The following is a 21,763-nucleotide window of genomic DNA, read 5'->3' on the forward strand; positions in this document are numbered from 1 at the left end:
TACATGCGTGTATGTAGATCAATCTCTTTTCCTTTGCTAAGGCAAGATTTGTAAGAGGCTTTTAGGGAGAGAGGATACAATTTCAAAATCATTCAGGTCCCACTTCTTAATCTGTATACATTGCGTGGGAGCCTAAATTTTAAAACTAAAAAAGAAAATTCAAAAACATTAGTGATTTAGAATGCAAATTTAATTGCATCTAACCAGTTGCATTGTCTACTTCCTTAGCTGATGAGGAGACATTGGCACCTCAAAAAAAATTAGTTATCAGCCTAAGATAGATAGTTCTACATCAGGATGAATCACTCTTCTACCATAAACTGTGGGGAAGTCTGGACATCTGGATGGAATTAAATTGTTATAATTTTATACTGCTTAATTTTATTTTTTTTAAGTTTTAAATTGTAGCTTCCTAACTGGAACAAATTTCATTTATGAAATTCTTCAGTGAACTGAAGAAAGTTTATACCAGTTTTGTAAGGGAGAAGAAAATCCTCTGGAAAAAAAAATACATATATAGCATCACATACGAGGCAAAAAATTACAAGACCGTGTAAGAACTCCCTGTCTTGGCACTAGAAAGTTCTATTTTGTTGTCTGGATTTCAGTACAAGTTATAGCTTATGGTATGCATTCAGTGTCTGGCTCAGAGTCATCTATTTGACTGCACAGATTATATACAAATTTAATTATGAATGCTTATATAAGTACATTTATAATTATACATAGCTTTTATTAAATTAAATGTTATATTAATGGGAGGTGTATATGTATATATATATTCCCCTCCCACACACATATGCATTATGTTTATGCATAACCATGCAGAAATTTAAAAAAAAAAAGAAAAAACTTTAAAATTACCTTTGATTAAACTTTAAGAATATAAGGTAGATTTTTTAATCTTAGGCTAAACAAATTCCTAGTGAGTGTCACTCTTATTTTTGCATGAGATTGCTCATCTTTAGTAGACTGATAGCCATTTTCCTTTCTACTTTCTGCTGCTTAATCACAGATACAGAATTTCCTCTGTCTTAAAGAAAGTATGTGGCTAAGTTAAAAAGCCATACCCTGAAAAAAAATTTAAATAACTGTGATTAATTTTCCTTCAGGATAATGATTCAGTCTTGTTTCTTCTATTGCAGTCAAAAGGCTCTTCAGGCATGACTCCATCCAGCACTCAAAAGAAGGTGAAGAGGACTCTGCCCAATCCACCTCCAGAGGAAGCAACAGCAGGAACTCAGTCCCCATATACTTCTGTGGGATCAGTTTCACGGAGAAGGATTTGTAGGACCACCACTATGGCCAGAGCCAAAATTCTTCAGGATATAGACAGGGAATTGGATCTGGTCGAACGTGAATCAGCCAAGCTTAGGAAGAAGCAAGCAGAGCTAGATGAGGAGGAAAAAGAAATAGATGCCAAGTTGAGATACTTGGAAATGGGCATTAATAGGAGGAAAGAAGCCCTACTAAAAGAAAGAGAAAAGAGAGAACGTGCCTATCTCCAAGGAGTAGCAGAAGAACGTGATTATATGTCAGACAGTGAAGTTAATAATACCAGGTCAACAAGAATAGAAACTCAGCATGGTTTGGAAAGACCACGTACTGCACCCCAGACAGAATTTAACCAGTTTATGCCACCACAAACCCAGCCAGAAACACAGTTTGCCCCTGCTACAAGCCCATATGCTCAATATCAGTATTCATCTCCTGCCCTGCCAACTCAAGCACCAACTCAGTTCACACAGCAGTCACATTACCAACAACAGCAGCCTTTGTATCACCAGCAGGTTTCACCCTATCAGACCCAGACAGCATTCCAAACAGGAGCTACTATGTCCTTTACCCCACAGGCTCAACCTCCACCATCTCAACAGCCATCATATCAACTCCCATCACAGATGATGGTGATACAGCCAAAGCCAAGACAGACCACATTATATATGGAGCCTAAGATAACAACAAACTATGATGTAATTCGCAATCAGCCTCTCATGATAGCACCAGTTTCAACTGACAATAGTTATGCAGTTTCCCAGCTGGGCAGTAAATACTCTACCTTGGACTTAAGAATAGGACTAGACGAGAGAAACAGCATAGCAAGCAGCCCTATATCAAGCATATCTGCAGATTCGTTCTATGCAGATATAGACCACCACCATACACCCCGAAATTATGTGCTGATTGATGATATAGGAGAACTTACTAAAGGAACAGGAGCTCTTGGTTCCAGTTTTAGCCTCCATGAGAAAGATCTGACCAAAACAGATCGACTTCTTCGTACAACCGAGGCCAGGAGAGCACAAGAAGTGTCAGACTTCCTGGCACCACTGCAGACTTCCTCTAGGTTACATTCCTATGTTAAAGCTGATGAAGACCCAATGGAGGACCCTTATGAGCTCAAACTTCTGAAACACCAGATAAAGCAGGAGTTCCGTAGAGGTGCAGAAAGTCTTGATCATCTGGCTGGTCTATCACAGTATTACCATGGAGAGGGCAGCTACAGGCATTTTCCAAAATCTGAGAAATACAGCATAGGTAGGCTTACTCTTGAGAAACAGGCTGCTAAGCAGCTCCCAGCAGCCCTCCTTTACCAGAAGCAGTCAAAACACAAGAAAGGCTTGATAGACCCCAAACTTACAAAGTTTTCACCTATCCAAGAAAGCAGAGACCTTGAGCCTGACTATTCAAGCTATATGACTTCTAGTACTTCAACACTTGGGGGAATTACTACTAGGGCAAGGCTACTTCAGGATGATATCACTTATGGCCTTAGAAAAAACATCAGTGACCAACAGAAGTACATGGGGCCACCACTGACGTCATCCATTGGAGCAGGCCTTGGGACTTCACTAGGTCCAACAATGAGATCTGCACTACAAGATGAAGCAGACAAGTCTTACAGCAGTGGTAGTAGGTCTAGGCCCTCATCTAGGCCCTCCTCAGTGTATGGGCTCGATCTGTCACTGAAAAGGGATTCTTCCAGTTCTTCTTTAAGACTGAAAGCCCAAGAAGCTGAACCTTTAGATGTTTCCTTTAGCCATGCAGCACCTTCTGGAAGAACTAAACCCACCAGTCTACCTATTAGCCAAAGCAGGGGAAGGATCCCAATAGTAGCACAGAACTCAGAGGAGGAGAGCCCACTAAGTCCTGTTGGACAGCCAATGGGAATGGCAAGAGCGGCAGCCGGACCCTTGCCACCAATATCTGCAGATACCAGGGACCAGTTTGGATCGAGCCATTCATTACCTGAGGTCCAGCAGCATATGAGGGAGGAGTCACGGACTCGAGGCTATGATCGAGATATAGCCTTCATCATGGATGACTTCCAGCATGCCATGTCAGACAGTGAAGGTAAATTAGGCCTCAGACTGGTATCTTACTATCACAACACAAATCCTCATTTCTATGCATGTGTCTGATTTTTGTTACACTTCAAAGACTTGTTCTTTTTCTGTTCCTTGGTGCATCTTCTGTGTATCTACATTTTTGGGGGTTGATTTGTTTTGTCGTATTTGATATTTTTTATTTTACCCTAACATTTTCTGAATGGTGTTAAGCTACTATTGCATGCTACTGTATTGTTGTTGATTTGTTTTCCTTTTGGTTTGCTTGTGCATTTTCCTTTTCACTTGTTTATGTCTACTTTTCAATGATACTGTGTAGAACATTTCATGTACAGTACAGATTCTGCCATCAGTCTTTATGTGCAGTTCTCTCCAGTGACTGTGAATCATTGAACTTATTTGCAATAGTTTTTATTGGGATTTGGAAATAATCTCCCAAATCTCTAAAAAACTCCAGTAATTTTATGTGCATGAAATTTCATGATAGAACTCAAAAAATTATAATTCCATCTCCCGATGCACCAATTAAGATCTCTGTTTATATAGAAATAGTCTGTTCATTAAGTACATATTATATGTTAGAACCATATAGAGCTTAACGTGATAGCAAAATAACATTCTGCATATGGTTTGTTGAAAGCATCCTGTCATGTGGACTTCTGTGCATTCAGAATTGTGATTATGTAAGATAATTTGTCTTTGAATGGTGCAAGACAATCTCATACTTCAATAAAGGACATAAAGTATTTTACTTCTATTGATGGGTTATGCAGTGTAGCTGGTTTTATATGCACCCAACACACATCTGCCAAATAAGCACAAGAGTTTATCTCACTTAAGTTCATGAAAGGAACCTTTCTGATGTATTATAAATAGTGCAATTAAAAATGCTGCTTATGAATAAGTACAGCAAAATGTTAAAGCTGATGTTGAGTTAATAATTGCAAATTATGTATCAGTTTTGTTTGAGTCAGTTCATAATTAATATATTCTAAATTGTTTAAAAATCATAAAGACAGTTTGAAGGCAAATGAAATGAATATGTTCAAAACTGTATGCGCTCCATTAACTTTTTCTTATGTGTATTTACTGCACAATAAAAGAGACTTTGCATGCGCTCTATTGTCTGTAAATGGCAATGATTGTCTCAAAAGACATATTTGCATGACTATGAAGTAGTATGGTTTATTTTTCACATTTCTACTAACCTCCATTCATTATTGCATTATTGATTTTTTACACATGCTGAATCCTTCATAAGCATTAGAAAAAATGATCTATTTGCCTTCCTCATACTTCATACTAAGGGCTTTGTTCTGTAAGTTTCTCTTCATATTTCTTAGATAATTATAACCCCCTCATGAACTCTGTGTTTCAAGAGTGACTCAGGATCATCAGGTTTTTTGTTATTTATCAGGAGTTTAACTGTTTTTATTGTGCTTCAATTCTTAGCACACAGAGTCCTATAATTAAATCTGAAAGCATAGAGGAACTCACCAAGTTGAAACTCATATTATTCTTCCTAAATAAGCAGATGCTATCTTGTCTCCTCTCAGTTTGTGACTTTTATGGGTCATTCTAGAGTCACATTGTGAAAGATACAGGACTTTTCCTCCTGAAAACTGAGGAGAACCAACCTAGACCAAGAAGATCCATTTTGGTGCTATTCTGCTGCATATGAACAGGTCATAGGAAATTACATATCTGCCCTACAGTTCCTTATAGTTGTCATATATATTTGTACAAGATATACATGAATACTTCAAGTTGAACATGTTTCAGTTTTAAATCAGTCTCTGATTAGTTAGACCCTTGCCTTGGAATTCTAATTCAATTCACATATTCTGTATTAGATTGATATGTCACTCAGGGCTTCCCCTTTCAGCAGTCTTTTTATAATTTCTATCAAATTTTGTCTTCACAAATGGCCTATTTCGTGGGAAAACACTTAATGACATTATTTTCAAATATGCAATCTGATAGCGAGTAACCTGTATTGAAAAGCATTAATATAATTTGGATGTAAGATAAAAAGTGTTCAAAAGAAGCAATTTCATTTCTACAGAATGTCATGGCCTTCTTTTTTAGGGACTGCACTCTTCTCTGTCTTGATCTGATGCCCTGACAGTGGATAGCTGTTCTGGCTTGTGTCATCCCACCTTTTAGCACAATTTGCTTTGCAGCTTCTCTTTATTTTAAGCAACTGCTGCGTGGTCTTGATGAGATTTCAGTTAAAGAAATTAGTCTTAAGCACTGTCTTAGGAAAAATCTTCTTGTCCTACAGCTTGATTTATCATCTTAAAAGACTTTTAAAAATTAATTTAAAATATTAAATTTGAATTATTTTCTTTTGATTCAAATTCAGAGACATGCATGACTTTCTGTCCATTTTTTATAAGAGACATCCCATAACAAATACTAGAAGAGAATGTAAACAGGACTTTGCGTACAAACTTTCTGTTTTTCACTAAGTACATACTGTAACAAATCTTTAAACCATGCTTCAGGACACAAGCAGTGCTTACACTGGCATACCAAACTTCAAACAGGTCAAAAAAGTAGCCTTAGTGTTGAAAGAGCACAATGTCCAGAGCTGCCCATTGAAAATAAACATCATTTTGAGATCTGGAAACACCTGGAATTTTCTCAGTTACTGGGTTCCCAGTACTATGAAAACTCTTATCCAGCAAATAGATCTCTGTCAACCCCACAGCTGCCACTTTCCACACATTATTAAGTATGCTGAAGATACTAATTTTCAAGAACGCTGAACCTAGTACTCAATTTTATGAATATAAATAGCCCTTGCTGTTCAGAAAGTACAAAATGTACCTTTTCTCACCTCAAGCATTTTTTTCTTTTATATGCTAATTTGGAAATTCTTCAGCAGAGTTTAGAAGTTCAAAATTGAGATATCAAGACATCAAGATATCAATACAGTTGATTCCTTGTAATTTTTCATCTGTGGGATTTAGAGTGATCACTGTTATTTCTCTGATCGAGTTTCTTGGATCCCATGGCCTGGAGTTCAGTCTCACCTGGTTGATCTGTTTGGGTGGAACCATCTGGCTACATTCTGTTGGCCTTGGAATAAAAGGGTAACTTCTCTAAGACTGTCAGTGGTTCCTCAGGCCAAAAGAAGTGGGGTGTGTGTGTGCATGTGAGTGTGGGGTGTGTGTGTGTCTGTATACACATATATTTACAACTTCTTTAATTTCAATAAAATACACACATTCCTCACAGTTTGATTAAAAAAAGGAAAAAGAAAAAAGTAGGCTAGTCTGAACTGCAGTATGGAATTCTACATTTTCAAAAATAGTAATCCAGGAAATGTTATCTCAACTGAGGCAGGAGGAAAAAAAAAATCATTTTTTCATCTGCTCAGATGATGACACAGAATGTGATAGACAGCATTAGCATCTGGGGTCAGGAATATGTATTGAATTCATCATGCAAGCTTCAGAAAGAAGTTCTGTCAGGATGAGTTATGGATGAGCCTGCTTTGTGCAGGTACTGATCAACTGGCATAAATGTGTAAAGTATGAAATTTTTGCGTGCTAGATCATAGTGGTTTATTGATAGCAGTTAATGACTAATCAGTAGTGAGATAACCATCAACCTCTTATAATGTTTCTCGTAATTCATATATTCTTATCTAAATAATATAAAATAAACTTTCATGTTAGATTAAGTTTGTGCACAGTCATGAAGGAAGAGACTGTATAATATCAATCACAATCTGAACCAAGATTAAAAAAAAATGTTGTAGGCTTATTATATTATATAGAATGTTGGTTTTACAACGTACAATGTATTCTTTTCAAAAATATAATGCATATATATTATTCCTTTTTCTGGAAAACTTTAAGAAAATAGTAATGAAAAAACACAACTTTCTTTTTTCCCATTAACATTTTTTTGAAATTCTTTCTTAAACCAAATAGATAATGTTTATTTTCACAACTCAGTAGAAAAGATTATTAACACTACCATTTTTCCTTTTAAATTCTTTTCTATGTCATGTTCATTCACTCTTTGTTATTATAGCAAAAACTGGTCTTATTTAAGTTTTACAATTCTATGTGGTTTTGCTGAAACAAATATTGTCTTCCTTTGAGTTCCAAATTTATTTTGCTTAATAAAGCATAAAATTCAAACTTGCCTTACATTCTACATTGAATTACCTGAACATTGCATTGGTTTACACTGATTGGCAACATAGAAGAAAATAGGACATGATTCTGATCCCAATGGAGTGACACTTATGTCCCAATAGTCAGTAAGCATAAATAAATGCATTTGGAAAACTGATTTCAGTGAAATGATGTTATTTGATTCCCAAAAGATGCCTAATACAATACTTACTGTTGCAAACACAATATTAGTCTTGTAGATTTTTTGCAGAAAGAACATTAAAAATCCATATATAAAGGTTCATACTGCAAAATCGGGGGATGGAATTAAAAATGAGAACACCTGTAATATTTCTGCTTAGAATTTCAGTTGCATAGGTTTGTTTCCAATCTTCTTTGATTTGGTTTGATATTGATTTCATAAAGAGGTTGTAATTTTCTTATATGTAGTTCCAGATTATTTCCAAAATATTTTGAGCAGTACTCAGTTCAGAAATTTGGGTATTAGTGGAGTCTGCATTTTGAGGGTTGATTATTTTGAGTTTTGATTTGGATTTTCTGAGTTTGGGGTTTTTTCTTAGTTTTCTGCAAAATATTTAATATGGCTAAATTTTTCTCAACAAACATTTTAGAGATATGTGAACTCTGCAGTGTATTTTTTGGCTGCCAGGAGGGGGAAGTGGCTATAGCACTTGGTAGATATCTTCTGTATTTAATATCCATGGTTCTGACATAAACTGAATCTTCTACCTTTGCTGTCTCACAGCTAAATAATGCTCAAGTTCAATGTCTCAAGTCTCACCTCTAACTTTGCTTTAGCTGCATGGCCAATTAGTAACCACTCTGCATGTTTGCTATGCACAATGCACATTCTTGCCCTTTGCCCAGCACTGGACCAGAGCATTTGACCTGTCCTTGGTTTTCAAAGCCTATCATCTCCGTCGGGAAGAAACAGATTGGTTTGACAAGCCCAGAGAACCTCGTTTGGAGAATGGACACATCCTTGACAGAAGGCTGCCAGAGAAGTTGTCACACTCTCGACCACTAAGTCAACACCAAGATCAAGTAAGCTGTCAAATAAATGTGCATCTACTTTTATAAATTATTGATCATTTAATCATACTGTCCAACAGTTCCCATAGGAACTACAGGATTACTCAAAATCCACCTGCATTCAGCTGAAGTGCTGTTGAACCTGTATTCATCATCAACATTTGATGATGAAATTAGGTTAACTTTCCTCTACAATTCAGTATTACTTTTTCAGGTTGTCTTTTGACATCTGAAATATAACTGAAAATATCGGGAAAAAAATTAAAAAAAGAAAATAGTTTCATTTTCCCTTACCAGCATTATCTCGTCCAAATTCAAGTCCCTTCTTTTAGTTGTTGAAGGAAAATAATTCCTGTTGACATTTTTTCCTTTTTAAGTTGATAAGTATAATCCAAACAGCCGTGATTAATTATTGAATAAATCAGCAAGATTCTATCAATCTAATACTTGGAATATTTCATTATTAGTGAGAAAAAAAAAATACCATAGTCTTCTTTTTCAAGCTTGCCAACTTTAAAACCTAGTTTACCTTATGGTACCATTCTATTTCCACTTTTTATTAACAAAGTTTATGTATTTCAAATCTTTAAAGTCTTCTGTTGCTTGTTTCAGTTGTCATTTTTTTAGAATGAATAGAATATATCAGGATATAACCTAAATATTTTTTTTATTGATTTAGGTTATAACCTGATATATTCTTATGTTTTGATATAGATTACATTCTTACATGAGATCCAATCAATACAGTGAATGCATTCCTCAAAACAAGAGGAAATAGATAGCCTCCAATTGCACCAGGGGAGATTTAGATTAGATATTAGGAAAAATATCTTCATGGAAAGGGTGGTCAAGCATTGAAACAGGCTGCCCAGGGAAATGTTGGAGTCATCACCCCGGAAGTGTTCAAGAAACATGGATGTGGCACTTGAGGACATGGTTTGTGATGAACATGGTGGTGGTAACCCAGTTGACAGTTGAACTATATCATCTTAGCTGTCTTTTCCAACCCTAGTAATCCTATGATTCTGAGAAAAGGTATTGCATGGCCCCTGTGTGACACTTAATAGCTTATATTGCTCACATTAACTCCTCAGATAACATACAACACAAGAATATCTCAGTATTACTCAGCCTTTAAAAGTTTTATGCTGGTGATCATTTTCAGTGACATTTGACAATCAAATGTAGGTTTTATGAAGGAATGGTGTCGATTTTATGAAGTGTTAAAATGTCTTACAATACAAGCTTTCATTTATTTTTCCCTCCTTTTCTATCCCTAGCATATATTGAGATTTACACACCCTAGGTTTTACTGAGCCTACTCATTTCTTGTTGAGAAAAAGGGCTTTACATTATATAATTCTTATAGAAATCTACTCAAATAAATCTGTGATTCTATGAATCAACTTAATTGCAAGATAAAGGATGTTTTTGAGTCTTAACATCTCTTAATATCATGGCAATAGTTAAAAAAACTATCTCTCTGAGCACTTTAATCCTCATGAGAAGCATTTATTATTCTAAGTATACATAATTGTATTTTACCACTACATCTTTCTGAGGTAAAATTGAAAATCAGGTTTGTCCAAAAGAATTACAGCTAACCCTGAGCTCTGTGATCAGGAGATGGTTAGTAAGACACACTTAACTTCTAGAGCTTTTGTCCTGGGAAACAGTTCCAAGGCAAGGTCTTAGTCACAGAGATCTGATCTTTGTTTTTTTCCTTGCATAAATAGCAATACACTAGGACTAGCTGAAACGTTTTGTTCAAAAATTTTCAGCAGGAAGGTTAAAGAGCCTAAGAATTCCTGTTTTCCTGGATATTTCCAGGAAGAAAATAGGTATTTTTTTCTCCCTCAAGCTATCCCCATGCTTATATGGAAATAGAGATACACCATCAAAATCTTGCCAGAGGCATTTTTCAAGGTTTTATGAAATATGGGATGTGAATTGGAAAGTGAACATGTTCTAAATAATTCTATCTGATTCCATGTAAAGCCTCAGCAGAAGAGAAGTGTGAGGAGAAGTTCCTTCTTCTTCTCTTTCCATCCAGGTTAGCTACTGTCAGTCACGCATCAGTACAAAATAGTATCAGTGACTCTGCAGAAGGAAGAAATGCCAGGTTTCACCAACTCCACATCATCTACCTAACCAAAACGTTACTCAGAGCTTGTGTACATTAAGAGTCTTCTGTGAATATTTGTTTAAGATAACTTAAAAACAAATATATTTTCAGACAAATCCAGAAATTAAATTGCTTTGTGATGAGATAAAAAGGACCAGAGATATTTTTAAAGTTTCATTGCTCTGTGCTGAGTTGTGAAATACTTACTAATAGGAGAAAGTAAATCAGTGTTAGCATCTCTATTTTTTAGCATTAGTATTATATTTTCAAGCAATGAAGGCAAATAAACCATATCAGAGCAATGAGAGTGGTGAGGCAAATTAATCACTCCTTAAGGGCTTTTTCAGCCCTGTGTGTAACAAAAAGGTTACTGAGCTCATTGTACAGCGCTGTCTCCTGTATCCACACCTCAGTACTACACAGGAGCCTGTAGTGCCCAAGTATGATGTACTCTACAGACAAAAATGGCAAGTCATTCTCATCCAGAACCATCTGAACATATCCACCTTTACCCAGAACTTCCTTTGCTGCAAATGATTTCCTGAAATTGCTTAGGAGGGAAGTTTCCTGGTTGGCACAGGAATTAAGCCATTACAACTCCCTTAATATCCCTTACTGAGCACAAACCAGCCACAGAAAGAATAATTTGCATCAATAGCACTAATCTGCTTGTAATAAGTGTTTCCAAATACCCTTGTTGGCTATAAATTTGCTATTTTTATGATCTTATGTGTTAAAAAATGTAAATATTTTAATGACCCCTACAATATGCATATTCCAGAAAATTTGATTCACACATGTGAAATATCAATTTTCTTACTAGATAAAATCAGAACTGCTTGATTACATCCCACAGAGCCTGTACAACTGAAGGTAATAAATAAAGCACAGCCCTGAGCTTTTGAAGCAAGAATGCAGTGGAGTGACAGCCCTGAACCTCCAGGTTTCCATGGATTTCTTATAAAAAAACTTAGTAGATTAAGCTCACATACTGTATTATAAATATTAAAATATATTTGTTTCTATAGCAACTTCTGTGGTGCTATTTAGTATTCTGAAATCATGTTGAATTGCAGTTCAGTTGAATATCTCAATAGCCATTTCCCAATGTATTGATTCTGGACGGCTTCCCTGAGGAGGGTAAAACCTTATCAATACATAATCCATTGTAGAATTCCCACTGACTGCTGTTGACCTCAACAGTCTGCTGTCACTTCCAGTTCACCAGTAACTTCTTTAAAACACCTGACATCAAGAATTTTTTCCTATTCTTTTCTGTGAAAAACATTTGCATATCCTGAACTAAACTGGCTGTTGCAAGCAATTTGGGAAAGAAAGATAGGAGAAGGTTCCAGGGTAGCAAAAGTTCATGACAAGGGAATGGACAACAAGAGTATATTCAGAGGCTATAAGTAGTTTTTCAGTGAGGGGTTTTAAATACCTCCAGTCATCACAGGTGGGTCTTTTTTAGCCCTAAATTAATAATAAAACCATAAACTCATCATAATAGCAGTATATTGCCATCAATTCACTTAGGCAACAGTTTTGTAATCACAAAAAGAAGGCAAGGGTCCCAGACACGAAACCTTTTGAATGCCATACCATATTTCTAAACACCCTAAAAAATTATATGCTTTTCTCTTCATTCCTGGGTTATTACCATTTTCTTGAAATTTAAGTCAAGCCTTTTAGAGGCAGTTGGAAAATTAGAAATTACGAAAAAATGAGTCAAAAGGGGAATAGTGGGGCTACAATGAGAAAATGCCATTTGTGACAGAGATACAGAAGGCTACCTGCAAACTTTTGTTCCACATTTTTGAAGTCCATGTGCTTAATTTTGATTGTGTTCCAACTAGTGAGAAGAATTTATTTTAAACTGTAGTAAACTGTTTTGTGTTAGAGACTTGGTTTGGACGGGGGGCAGGGGCCATTTTCTGGTTGAGATTCTCTGGAAATATGATGAGAAATTGGAAGTTTCCAACTTCAGTATAATTGTTCAAATATTTAATCTAAGGAGTGGATTGTTAGCCACCCCCTTACTGTAATTCACAAAGGAATTTATCTGGCAGTGCCTCATTTCTTAGTCACTCAGAAATGTTTTTATCTTGGCATGCCAGAATGACTTCTGGAGCAAAGGTCAGTGTCGAATTTAGCTAATTGCAGAAGAAAATGCAACGAACTTTGTAATATATTAATGAGCAGGAACATTGTATTTGTTAAGTTTTTATTCAGTGTGTCTTATGGAAATTATCTCCATCACTGGGGATCTATCAGCAGAAAGAACTTTCCACCTTGAGGATTTCAAGACAACTCAACATTTGTGCTCTGCACAGAGGGAATGTAGAGGTTCAAAGAGGCAGAATTACCACAGCTGGAGAGATTTTTGGTACCAGCTTGCCCAGGCCTTGTGTGCTCATGCAAGTACCTGTGGTATTCAGAAATTAGGATGGATACTGCCTAACCCACCACACTGAGCATCCACCACCTTGTTCCTGGACACCTACCTCAGGTAAAGTTTGCTTTGAAAATGGTATTTCCCAGAGGACAACAACCAACTCTAGCTGTTGAGAATCACCTTATCAGACCCTGTCTAACACCAGAAGGGGAGATGCAGGGAATCAGAAACAACATTGGTGATCCAATCCAAAGCAGTTGATACATTATAGGTGTGGCTACGGCCTGGAAAATTAAAATACAATTCATGAATTTTATTTCTTAAACTTAAATACAGCACTGGGGAATTTTTTTCTTCTTGATTATGCTCTTTAACTTACATTATTCCCTTTTATGAGGCTTCTATAGTGTTTGTTTATCAGACAAAACACTTAAAGACAACAGGAAATGAAATGCATTTTTAAACTCATCTTCTGTTAGAAACCCTCAGCACAATTATTTCCCATTCATTCCATTTTTGGAGAGCCTTTGAGCTGAGTAATGACATGAACCACATGACCAGAGCTTACATTTCCTGAGGAAGAGGGTGATATGCCAGTGCTGAACTATACAAATCAAGTGTACTGAACGCTCCCAAAGAGGTGAGGAAGGATGTCAGGGGCAGATGGCAGAAATCTCTGGGGTTGTAGCAGATATGTGGGATCAAGTCAGCTTCTGCCCTGTGACCTAAATCTGAGCTTGTGGACTCCGCTGCTGCAGCTCTGCAGTGGGAGGAGGGTCCCTCTGTACCAGCTGGGATTCCACTGTCATGGTTGTGTGGCTTCAGTGGGGTCCCTCTCAGTCTTCACTGGGGGAAGACTCAGCTAGAAGGAATTCCGGGCATATATTCAGGTGACGGGAAGCCAACTTTAGTGGAACCAGCTGGGATTCCACTGTCACAGTTGTGTGGCTTCAGTGGGTCCCTCTCAGTCTTCACTGGGGGAAGACTCAGCTAGAAGGAATTCCGGGCATATATTCAGGTGACGGGAAGCCAACTTTAGTGGAAGTAAGAAGATATGAACAACTGGAAATGCAAAATAATTTGTGCTCTACAGGTTTTGAAATATTCTAGGAAATTTTCTGATAAATTTTCAGATAAATTTCAGAATAATGTGTTTATTACAGGTTTTGAAATATTCTAGTAAATTTCAGATAAATATGCTGACTATTGATTAAAGAAAAACATCTAGAACAATGGAATTGCTCTCAGTATTATCTATTTACAGCAACCTTTTTTTTTCCTATTTGTTCTGTCGCTTTCAGAAATGTACTGGTCTGAAAGCAAAAGCCTAATGACATGTTCCATTAAATGCTGATACCCACTAACAATAAAAGAATAATATACTACCCTGGATGTTAATAAAATTCAATGTTTTTATTCAGACCTATATGAATCACAAAGATTTATTCTTCTCATAAAGTTCTGAAAGTAATGAGGAAGTAATAGGCTAAAGAAGGAGACAGTCTATATTTTCTGATGTATTTGTTAGCAGCAGTCATGTACAATATGGCATTGAATATTCCTGGATTGTTATTTATTAAAAAATGAAAGAAGATAGAGCAAATAAAATAATATGAATTGACATTTAAGAGCTGCAGCATTCCTCAGTTAAATTGAATTACTCCTATGAAAATGGATCCCAGCTAAGGATCTATTCATATGTGTTCGTACACTTGTAAACAGCAATATTTCATATTTTTTATTTAATTTAAAATAAAATTAGATGCATTTTCCAGATTTTTTACAACTTTATGTAACTGCCTGTGACAAATCCATCACTTTTATTGTTATATAAAACTTGCTGAATTTCTGACAGTGCCATTAAAAATATAATAATCTCCCTAGCCATTAATGAGTGCGGAAGCCTCATGGAACTTGATAAACTCCTGGTAGTATTAGACTCTATGTTCTGACAAAATTCCATGGTAAATTCAAATGTCTGCCTGATCGCTTGTACTGATTTTTCTGGAGAACTTGTCCACTACCAAATCCATGATCTCCTTTATGTTTGACATTAATTACAGTCAATATTACTCTCACTGTGTTATGGGAGGATTTGAGTCTACCAGATGCAACATCATTCACTGGATAAGTAACTGAATTATGGCAACAGATGTATAAACTCTTCTGCTCACTGTGGGATTGAGCTAAGCAAGTCTTTTGACTTCTCAGTTTCCCTTCCCATCATTTATGTGTGCTACCCATTTACTTCATAAACTCTCCAGGGCAGAACTAGGTTTGAAGTGCTTGGCTCAGGAGAAGCTTAACCCCTTTAAATGCTACTTATATATAAATAATATAAATAATAATAATAAATTCCTGACAGCAGGCTGCTGATTCACTCAAGCTGCTGCATTGCCATGCTGAATAGCATTGTCCCCTTGGCTGCCTGAGGCTGCTCCCTGAGGTCCCATCCTGGAGCTCCCTCCTCTTGGTCCAGGTGTATCACCCAGGCTTGGAACTGACATGCAGAGGCATGGAAGTGATGGGTTCAGCATTGCTACCAAAAGACCAAAACTGCAGGCAAAGGGGGCTGTGATAGCTGTAAGGGAGTGCTGCAACCAACACTCTGCAGAGGCATTTTGGTGTGGGCTCAGGGCCATCACCCCTGGAAGGTGGGTCAGTCCCTGCAGCTTGGCCCCTCCTATCCCCAAACTATGGGGCAGGTGGGATCATTTCAACAGGAAAACTGGCTCTTTAGAGTCTGTTGTAGGGTGCATTACTTTAAGCTTTGATGTGATCTAGGATAAGCCTAGGCAAATATTGCACATTTTCAGACAATATAGTCCTATGAGTCTTAGTTTGGGTCTTTCAAATGGCTTTTGGGATTTGAAGACAAGAGGTACATTGGACCATGTGGTTTTGCTGGAACTAAAGAAGTAACTCATGGGTGGTAACACATTAAACTAACATTTTGTTTACATGTCTAAGAAAAGAATTTTCTAAAAACTATAGGAATAATGTTTTGTTTCTTTCTTATGTTAAACATTGTTTGAATAAAATATTAAGGTTAAAAGAAGCTACAGAAGAGAGTGACCACCTTCTAGTCACTCAGAAAAATCAGAAATAAAGCCATATTTGAAATTAATCTAGAGTTATGGAAGCAAATGTTCATCACCCCATGGAAGATATTTGCAGTCTGGCAAATGTGTCCAAACTTGGGAGAGTTTTTGAATTGAAGAGTTGTGATATTTCCCTGGATGAAATAAGTTTGTTTACTTGTTTCTGTTTCAACTGTCTGAAATTACTTATGCAATTGTTGTTGGTTTATCTTTTTATGACACGCATATTTGTGTTCCTCAGATAAATGGGAAGCCCCTGCAGTACATTTTCCCCCATACAAGGCTCAAACTACTGAGAGACCCAAAGGACCACACAGTTTCAGGTAAAAAAACCTCTACCAGACATGATAATTAATTTGATTAGCATGAATTATGCAACAGATTTCCAGTATTAAAAATAGTTCCTGTGTCTATGCAGCAGGAAATTCAGTGGTCATTTTAAATCTTGCTTATTGGCTATAACAGAAAGCAGCAGTGCATAAAAAAGGTCATGACATCTGTTCAAGATATATAAGCTATACAGACATTAAAAACAGAGGAAAATTGGTTGTGTTATCCATATGAACAGTCTGTTTTGCTGTTGCTTTTTATGTAACTCTATATTCTCTGCAGGAGTCCTAATAAAATAAGCTTGTGTAGGTGTTCAACATGTACAGAACTGAGAATTTTTTTCTTTCTCTTTTGGAATTCTTTCCCCCAGAACCCCCCCAGAACCCCCATAGAGGGGGTTAGGAGAACAATCAGATCCCATTTTTCTGTGATATTTTCACATGGAGACATTTATCACAGGACTTCAGATTTTTTTCTCTTTTTCCCTAACACTGACATAAATGTTCATGTAAGTCAGAGTCTGCTTGCCAAGGAGATGAAATTAGCAGAGGTGATGTTCATTCACCTCCCAGGCTGAGAGTTGCAACACAGTGTGACACTTTCATGTGTCAAACTGTAAATGCTGCCAGTACAGGACCTGGTACAGGTAAGGTCTGTCTGAGCTTCTGGAATTGCACCCTTTCTCACATCTAATACTGATATGGAACTCAAACTTATTTCAGTATACTGGTTTTGTTCTTTCAGAGGTAGATGCTTTAAGTGGTTTTTCTGTGAAACCATCAGACTTTCTTTTAACTTGCTTAAAAGATTCTAATAGTGTGTGTAAAACTCAGAAGTAATTACTGACTGCCAACCCTGGTGTTCCCTCAAGCATTAAGCAGAAAGTGGCATGAACTTACTTGAATTGCTAAATATTGTTTTCACAGGGTTTCTGGCAGTAAAGTCTTGATAATTTCTATCCTCAGTACCCACCTCATATTTAGGGTGTTAAATGAATGTTCTGTATGCATTATGAGGTATTTTCTTGTTAGTCAGCGTAACACCCACTGATGATTTCAGGCTGCAGAAAGACCCCCCCACCCACACAGCCCAGTCTGAAAGGAGCTGCCAGCTCTGCTGTGTGTCAGCCTGTGCTGCTCCAGGCCCTCCCAGTCCACAGGAACTCCTTGGCATCCTTGTAGGGATCTTTGCCCTGTGGGCTGATGAGTAATGCTGTGATCCAAGCTGCTGTCTTACTCAGAAATAAGAGGAATTACAACCACGCAACCTTAAAGCTCGTGATTTAGTGTTGCTGAAGCCTGCTCTCCTATGTTAAATTACTTATCGTTATGCAGTGAGAAATGCCTATTCCAAATTCTCCATTAACTCTCATGCTGGCAGTCACAGCAACACACTGTGCCTCAGGGAAAATGCCTTGTGAGCAGTGATGGGCAAACCCAAGGTGTAGATATTGATGTCTCACTGACTAATGCCTTGCACAAATGAGGTCACATAGGACCAAAAATTTACTCAGAGTCCTGATAAGGTTATATACCCCACAGTGGGATTTCTCACTGCTATAGCTATATAATATTGTGCTTAAATTCTCACTGGAGAAAGCAAGCTTGGCTTTGTCTACAAGCTGCAGTCATATTTTTGTTTTAGTCCAGATACATGCTTGGAGACCTGCACAGATATATTTCTGTATGATGCATACCCAGATTTCCCTGTAAGTATTTAAAGGCCTAAATGCAAATTGTCCAGAAAAGAGCCAAAGGAAGAATAGGGTGGCCCTGAAACAGAAGAAGTAGTTGTAGTTTTCATTCCTTATACATCTTTGAAGTACCATAACTCCTTGAATCTGTACCTCCCTTCCTTCCTTTCTGTCAAGTATCTGAATGATTTAACTACGTGAAAACTCTCTTCAAATGTGCAGTGCATTATGCTTAGTCTTTAGCTTTCCAAATGACCTCTACTAGAGATAGGCAGTTGCTTTTAAAAATAAATAAATTTTATTAAACATTATCTGCAAACTAATAGTAACTAATCTGTGTTTATTAACCAGACAATTACTATTAACCAGTGGAAGACACAGAAGTCTATTATGAAGCAAAAGTTACTTAAAATATTGGTAAATTAGAAAAAAATATATACTCTTATACAATCACAGTTACCTCACTACAAGTTTTGGATATTCATCTAGATTGCATGTCTGATTGCTTCCCCAGCTGGTTTCTTTCTCTTTCCTTGTTTGTTTTTATTTGTTCCCTTAGTCTCTTTTTGCTCTTCTTTCTCCCTGCCCTTCCTTCTTATCAAAAGTACCAAAATGAGGTTTTGACTCATTTTTTCTTCATTTATACTTGTTGCATCAACACAGGAAGTATGTTAAAAGACCATAATCCTCAGTAAAGCTCACATGAGGAATCAGATCTTTCCAAGAGAACAATCACTGTTGAAACCACCCTTTGAGCAGCATCTTCAGCTGAACTTTTGTGTTGCTGGATTCTTACAAGCCATCTGGTCTGTGGTCCTGGGTGACCACAACAGTGTGACACCATCCATTATCTCTGATTTCCTCACAGTAGAGAACCTCCTGTGTCTTGGGTATGCACAAAACCCTCTCCTATGTGATCATTTCTGAACATGCAAGAGCATTCTATACTTATGTTTTAAATGACCTATGTGCAGTTTGGTCAGTTCTGAAGCAGGAGCTGTGTGGGTAGACCCTAACTGGAGTGTTCACAGCAGGAGTTATGTAGGGAAATATCCTAAATTGTACAAAATTCCCACTTGGAGAGTTCCTGTAACTGTTGACCAGCTGCTTTGCTGGGAAACTGGCCAGTGCTTCAGCCCATTATCTCATCTCATGTCACTGAAGTTCTTGGGCCAGGCTGGGCATTAATGATTCAGTGTGCTGGGTCAGCCCAGATAACCAACTCTACCACAGCAGCTGTAATTGTAGGACAAGGTTTCATCCTAATATCGCCATTAAAAGCTGAATTCCATAGGTCTCATCATAACCTTACCACAGTAGAATTTGCTGCCTGATTATGAATCAAAAAATTGTCCCATTCTGAATAGCAATAAACAGACTAGTCCCAAATATTTTAAAATTCAGTCTTTTCCACTACATATTATGTGCACATGTATTTGGTTTATTTGCTTTCTTGATTAATGAAAACTGACTCTAAGGTACAGATGCCTTAGATGCCTCTTACATAACCTGGCATAATTTTGCACACAGAAGCATATAATGTGAATTTTGGCATGTGAATGAGGTGTTGGTGAAACCAAGCCAAAATTGTGATGGCAAGAGAACAGTAGTGCTGAATGAAAAACAAATATATACTTGCTCACTGTCTGTTCTCCTGAAGGTTCTTGTTTCTTTATTATATGCCATAATCTAGAGCATTCAGATCTACTTTTCAAGATATCCTTCCTCAGACAATTCTGACAGGTGTGAAGGAAAGGAATTTCCAAAAATTTACTCTGCAAAAACTGATAAATAATTTGTAATTAAGGAAAAAAAAAAAAAGGAAGAAGAATTGGCATCACAGATGTGCTAATGTGCCAAAGCAATGAGGGCTGCGTTCAGTGAATGATAATATAGCAGTGTTTAATGCTCCAGAAACTCGCTGTTTGTTTTCACTGAGAGTCCTTTGTTCCTTTTGGATCCTTTAGCAGAGCAGCATAAGTGCTGTTTTATACTGCCAGAATTTTCTCTTCTGTTTCTTATCACGCCATCATTATATTTGAAAAAGTGAATTAAGGATATGGCTACTGAAGGTAATGAAAGCACTGGCAATACCTTTGGAAATGTTGCAAAGATAACTTACATTGTGTTATTCCTGATCAGGAAGCTGTTTAGACACACTCAGGGGGAAAATCCAACAAGGCAGACACATCTCAGTAGGTCTATAGGTACAATGAGTGCACTCAGTCAAAGGTAATTTTTACTCCTTTACCTCACATAGGCTGAGTCAGAAGCAATTCTTTCTTTTTGAAAGGAAGGATGTTCTGCGTTTCCTGTACCTTTGAGCAGCCAGACTGTCTGTGTTGGGGAACATCCTCTTCAATTCTGGTTAAAAAAAAAAATAGAAGAAAGAGGCAGAGAAATGATTCAGAAAAATCTGCAAACTTTTGCAGTGGAGCAAAGAAGTTAATTAGATGGCGGGAAGAAGAGTGCATCCCTAATCCCTACCTCAGCAGTGATGTCAGTAAAACTGCAAGTAGAATTACAGGGTAGCTGTAATGCTGTACACACGTCAGACATGCCTCATACTCTCCCTAAGGATTGCTAATTCCTGCAAACAACACTACACTTCTGCAGTGTGCCAGCTCATGCAGTTCTTATCTGGATGGAGAGGAAGGGAATTCAAAGAGTTTTCTTGTATCAAGACCTCACTACTATAGTCAGTCTCTAAATAAACAACCCTATATATTTAGGATTCTTTCACCTGCAAGTTCAGCAAAATTAGTTCTTACAGCAAAATACTAAAGGACAATGAATATGTGATTAGTAATCAATTAAAAACATGTCAAATATAGTCACAGCCTATGTGCAATGTGAGAAGTCAGAGAGAACTGCAACCCACCTCCTGTCCTCATACTCTTAGAGGATTACCTATCTTACTTATTTCATTTAATATTGGGAAGAACTTTGCACAAAATAATACTTTGCACAAAAAAGCAATACCCTCCTCTACTCTTCCTTTGTAACTTAATCCCTAATTAATGGTCATCATTCCCTCAAACTCTCACTCATTATCTGAGACATGACACAGAAGCTAAAACCCATAAACAGAAAGGGACTGAGATGCTGCACTCAGGCTACGTCAGAGATTTTCCTGGGAAGTCATGTGGTAGTAAATGAGTACAGGACTGGAAATAAAAGGAAAGAGAGATATCTGGTTTTGTCTTAATGTCAATTTTAGAAAGAACTCGGTACCATTAAACCTTTATAAATAAAAACAAAGAAACAAATAAATTCTTCTGTGTGCTAGAAACACTTTGTAGAGGTGCAGACCATATACTCCATTTATGTCTCTTGTCTACAAATTATTTTAATTTGAAAAGCATTAGTTTATGTATCTAAAATACTTTCCATGAAATCTTTTTAGCAGTTCAGTTGTTTATGCGTACTGTAGTATATGAACACTTAAGATTTTGAGAAGAGGAAGAGAGTTGAAGATTTTGAATGGAGGTAATTGAGACAGCAATGTGTCTCCCGGATATAAAGGTTCCATTTGCTATCATAGCTGTCATGCAGAAAAGGCTGCATAAACAGATCACTGAAACTG

At 37.0% G+C, this 21,763-nt stretch overlaps 1 protein-coding gene across 6 annotated transcripts in view; it reads left to right on the forward strand.

Moving 5' to 3' along the window:
- Nucleotides 1-21,763, forward strand: part of PCLO (piccolo presynaptic cytomatrix protein) — a 325,587-nt gene that overhangs the window by 181,588 nt on the left and 122,236 nt on the right. For all 6 annotated transcript variants that reach the window (XM_039723653.1, XM_039723648.1, XM_039723650.1 and 3 more), the window contains exons 7-9: nt 1,146-3,354; nt 8,409-8,545; nt 16,396-16,477. In XM_039723653.1, coding sequence (XP_039579587.1) covers nt 1,146-3,354; nt 8,409-8,545; nt 16,396-16,477 — 2,428 coding nt within the window. The remainder of the gene's footprint in view (nt 1-1,145; nt 3,355-8,408; nt 8,546-16,395; nt 16,478-21,763) is intronic.

The sequence above is a fragment of the Passer montanus genome, unplaced genomic scaffold, assembly GCF_014805655.1.
Source record: "Passer montanus isolate IOZ18808 unplaced genomic scaffold, ASM1480565v1 scaffold50, whole genome shotgun sequence".
Classification (NCBI taxonomy): Eukaryota; Metazoa; Chordata; class Aves; order Passeriformes; family Passeridae; genus Passer; species Passer montanus.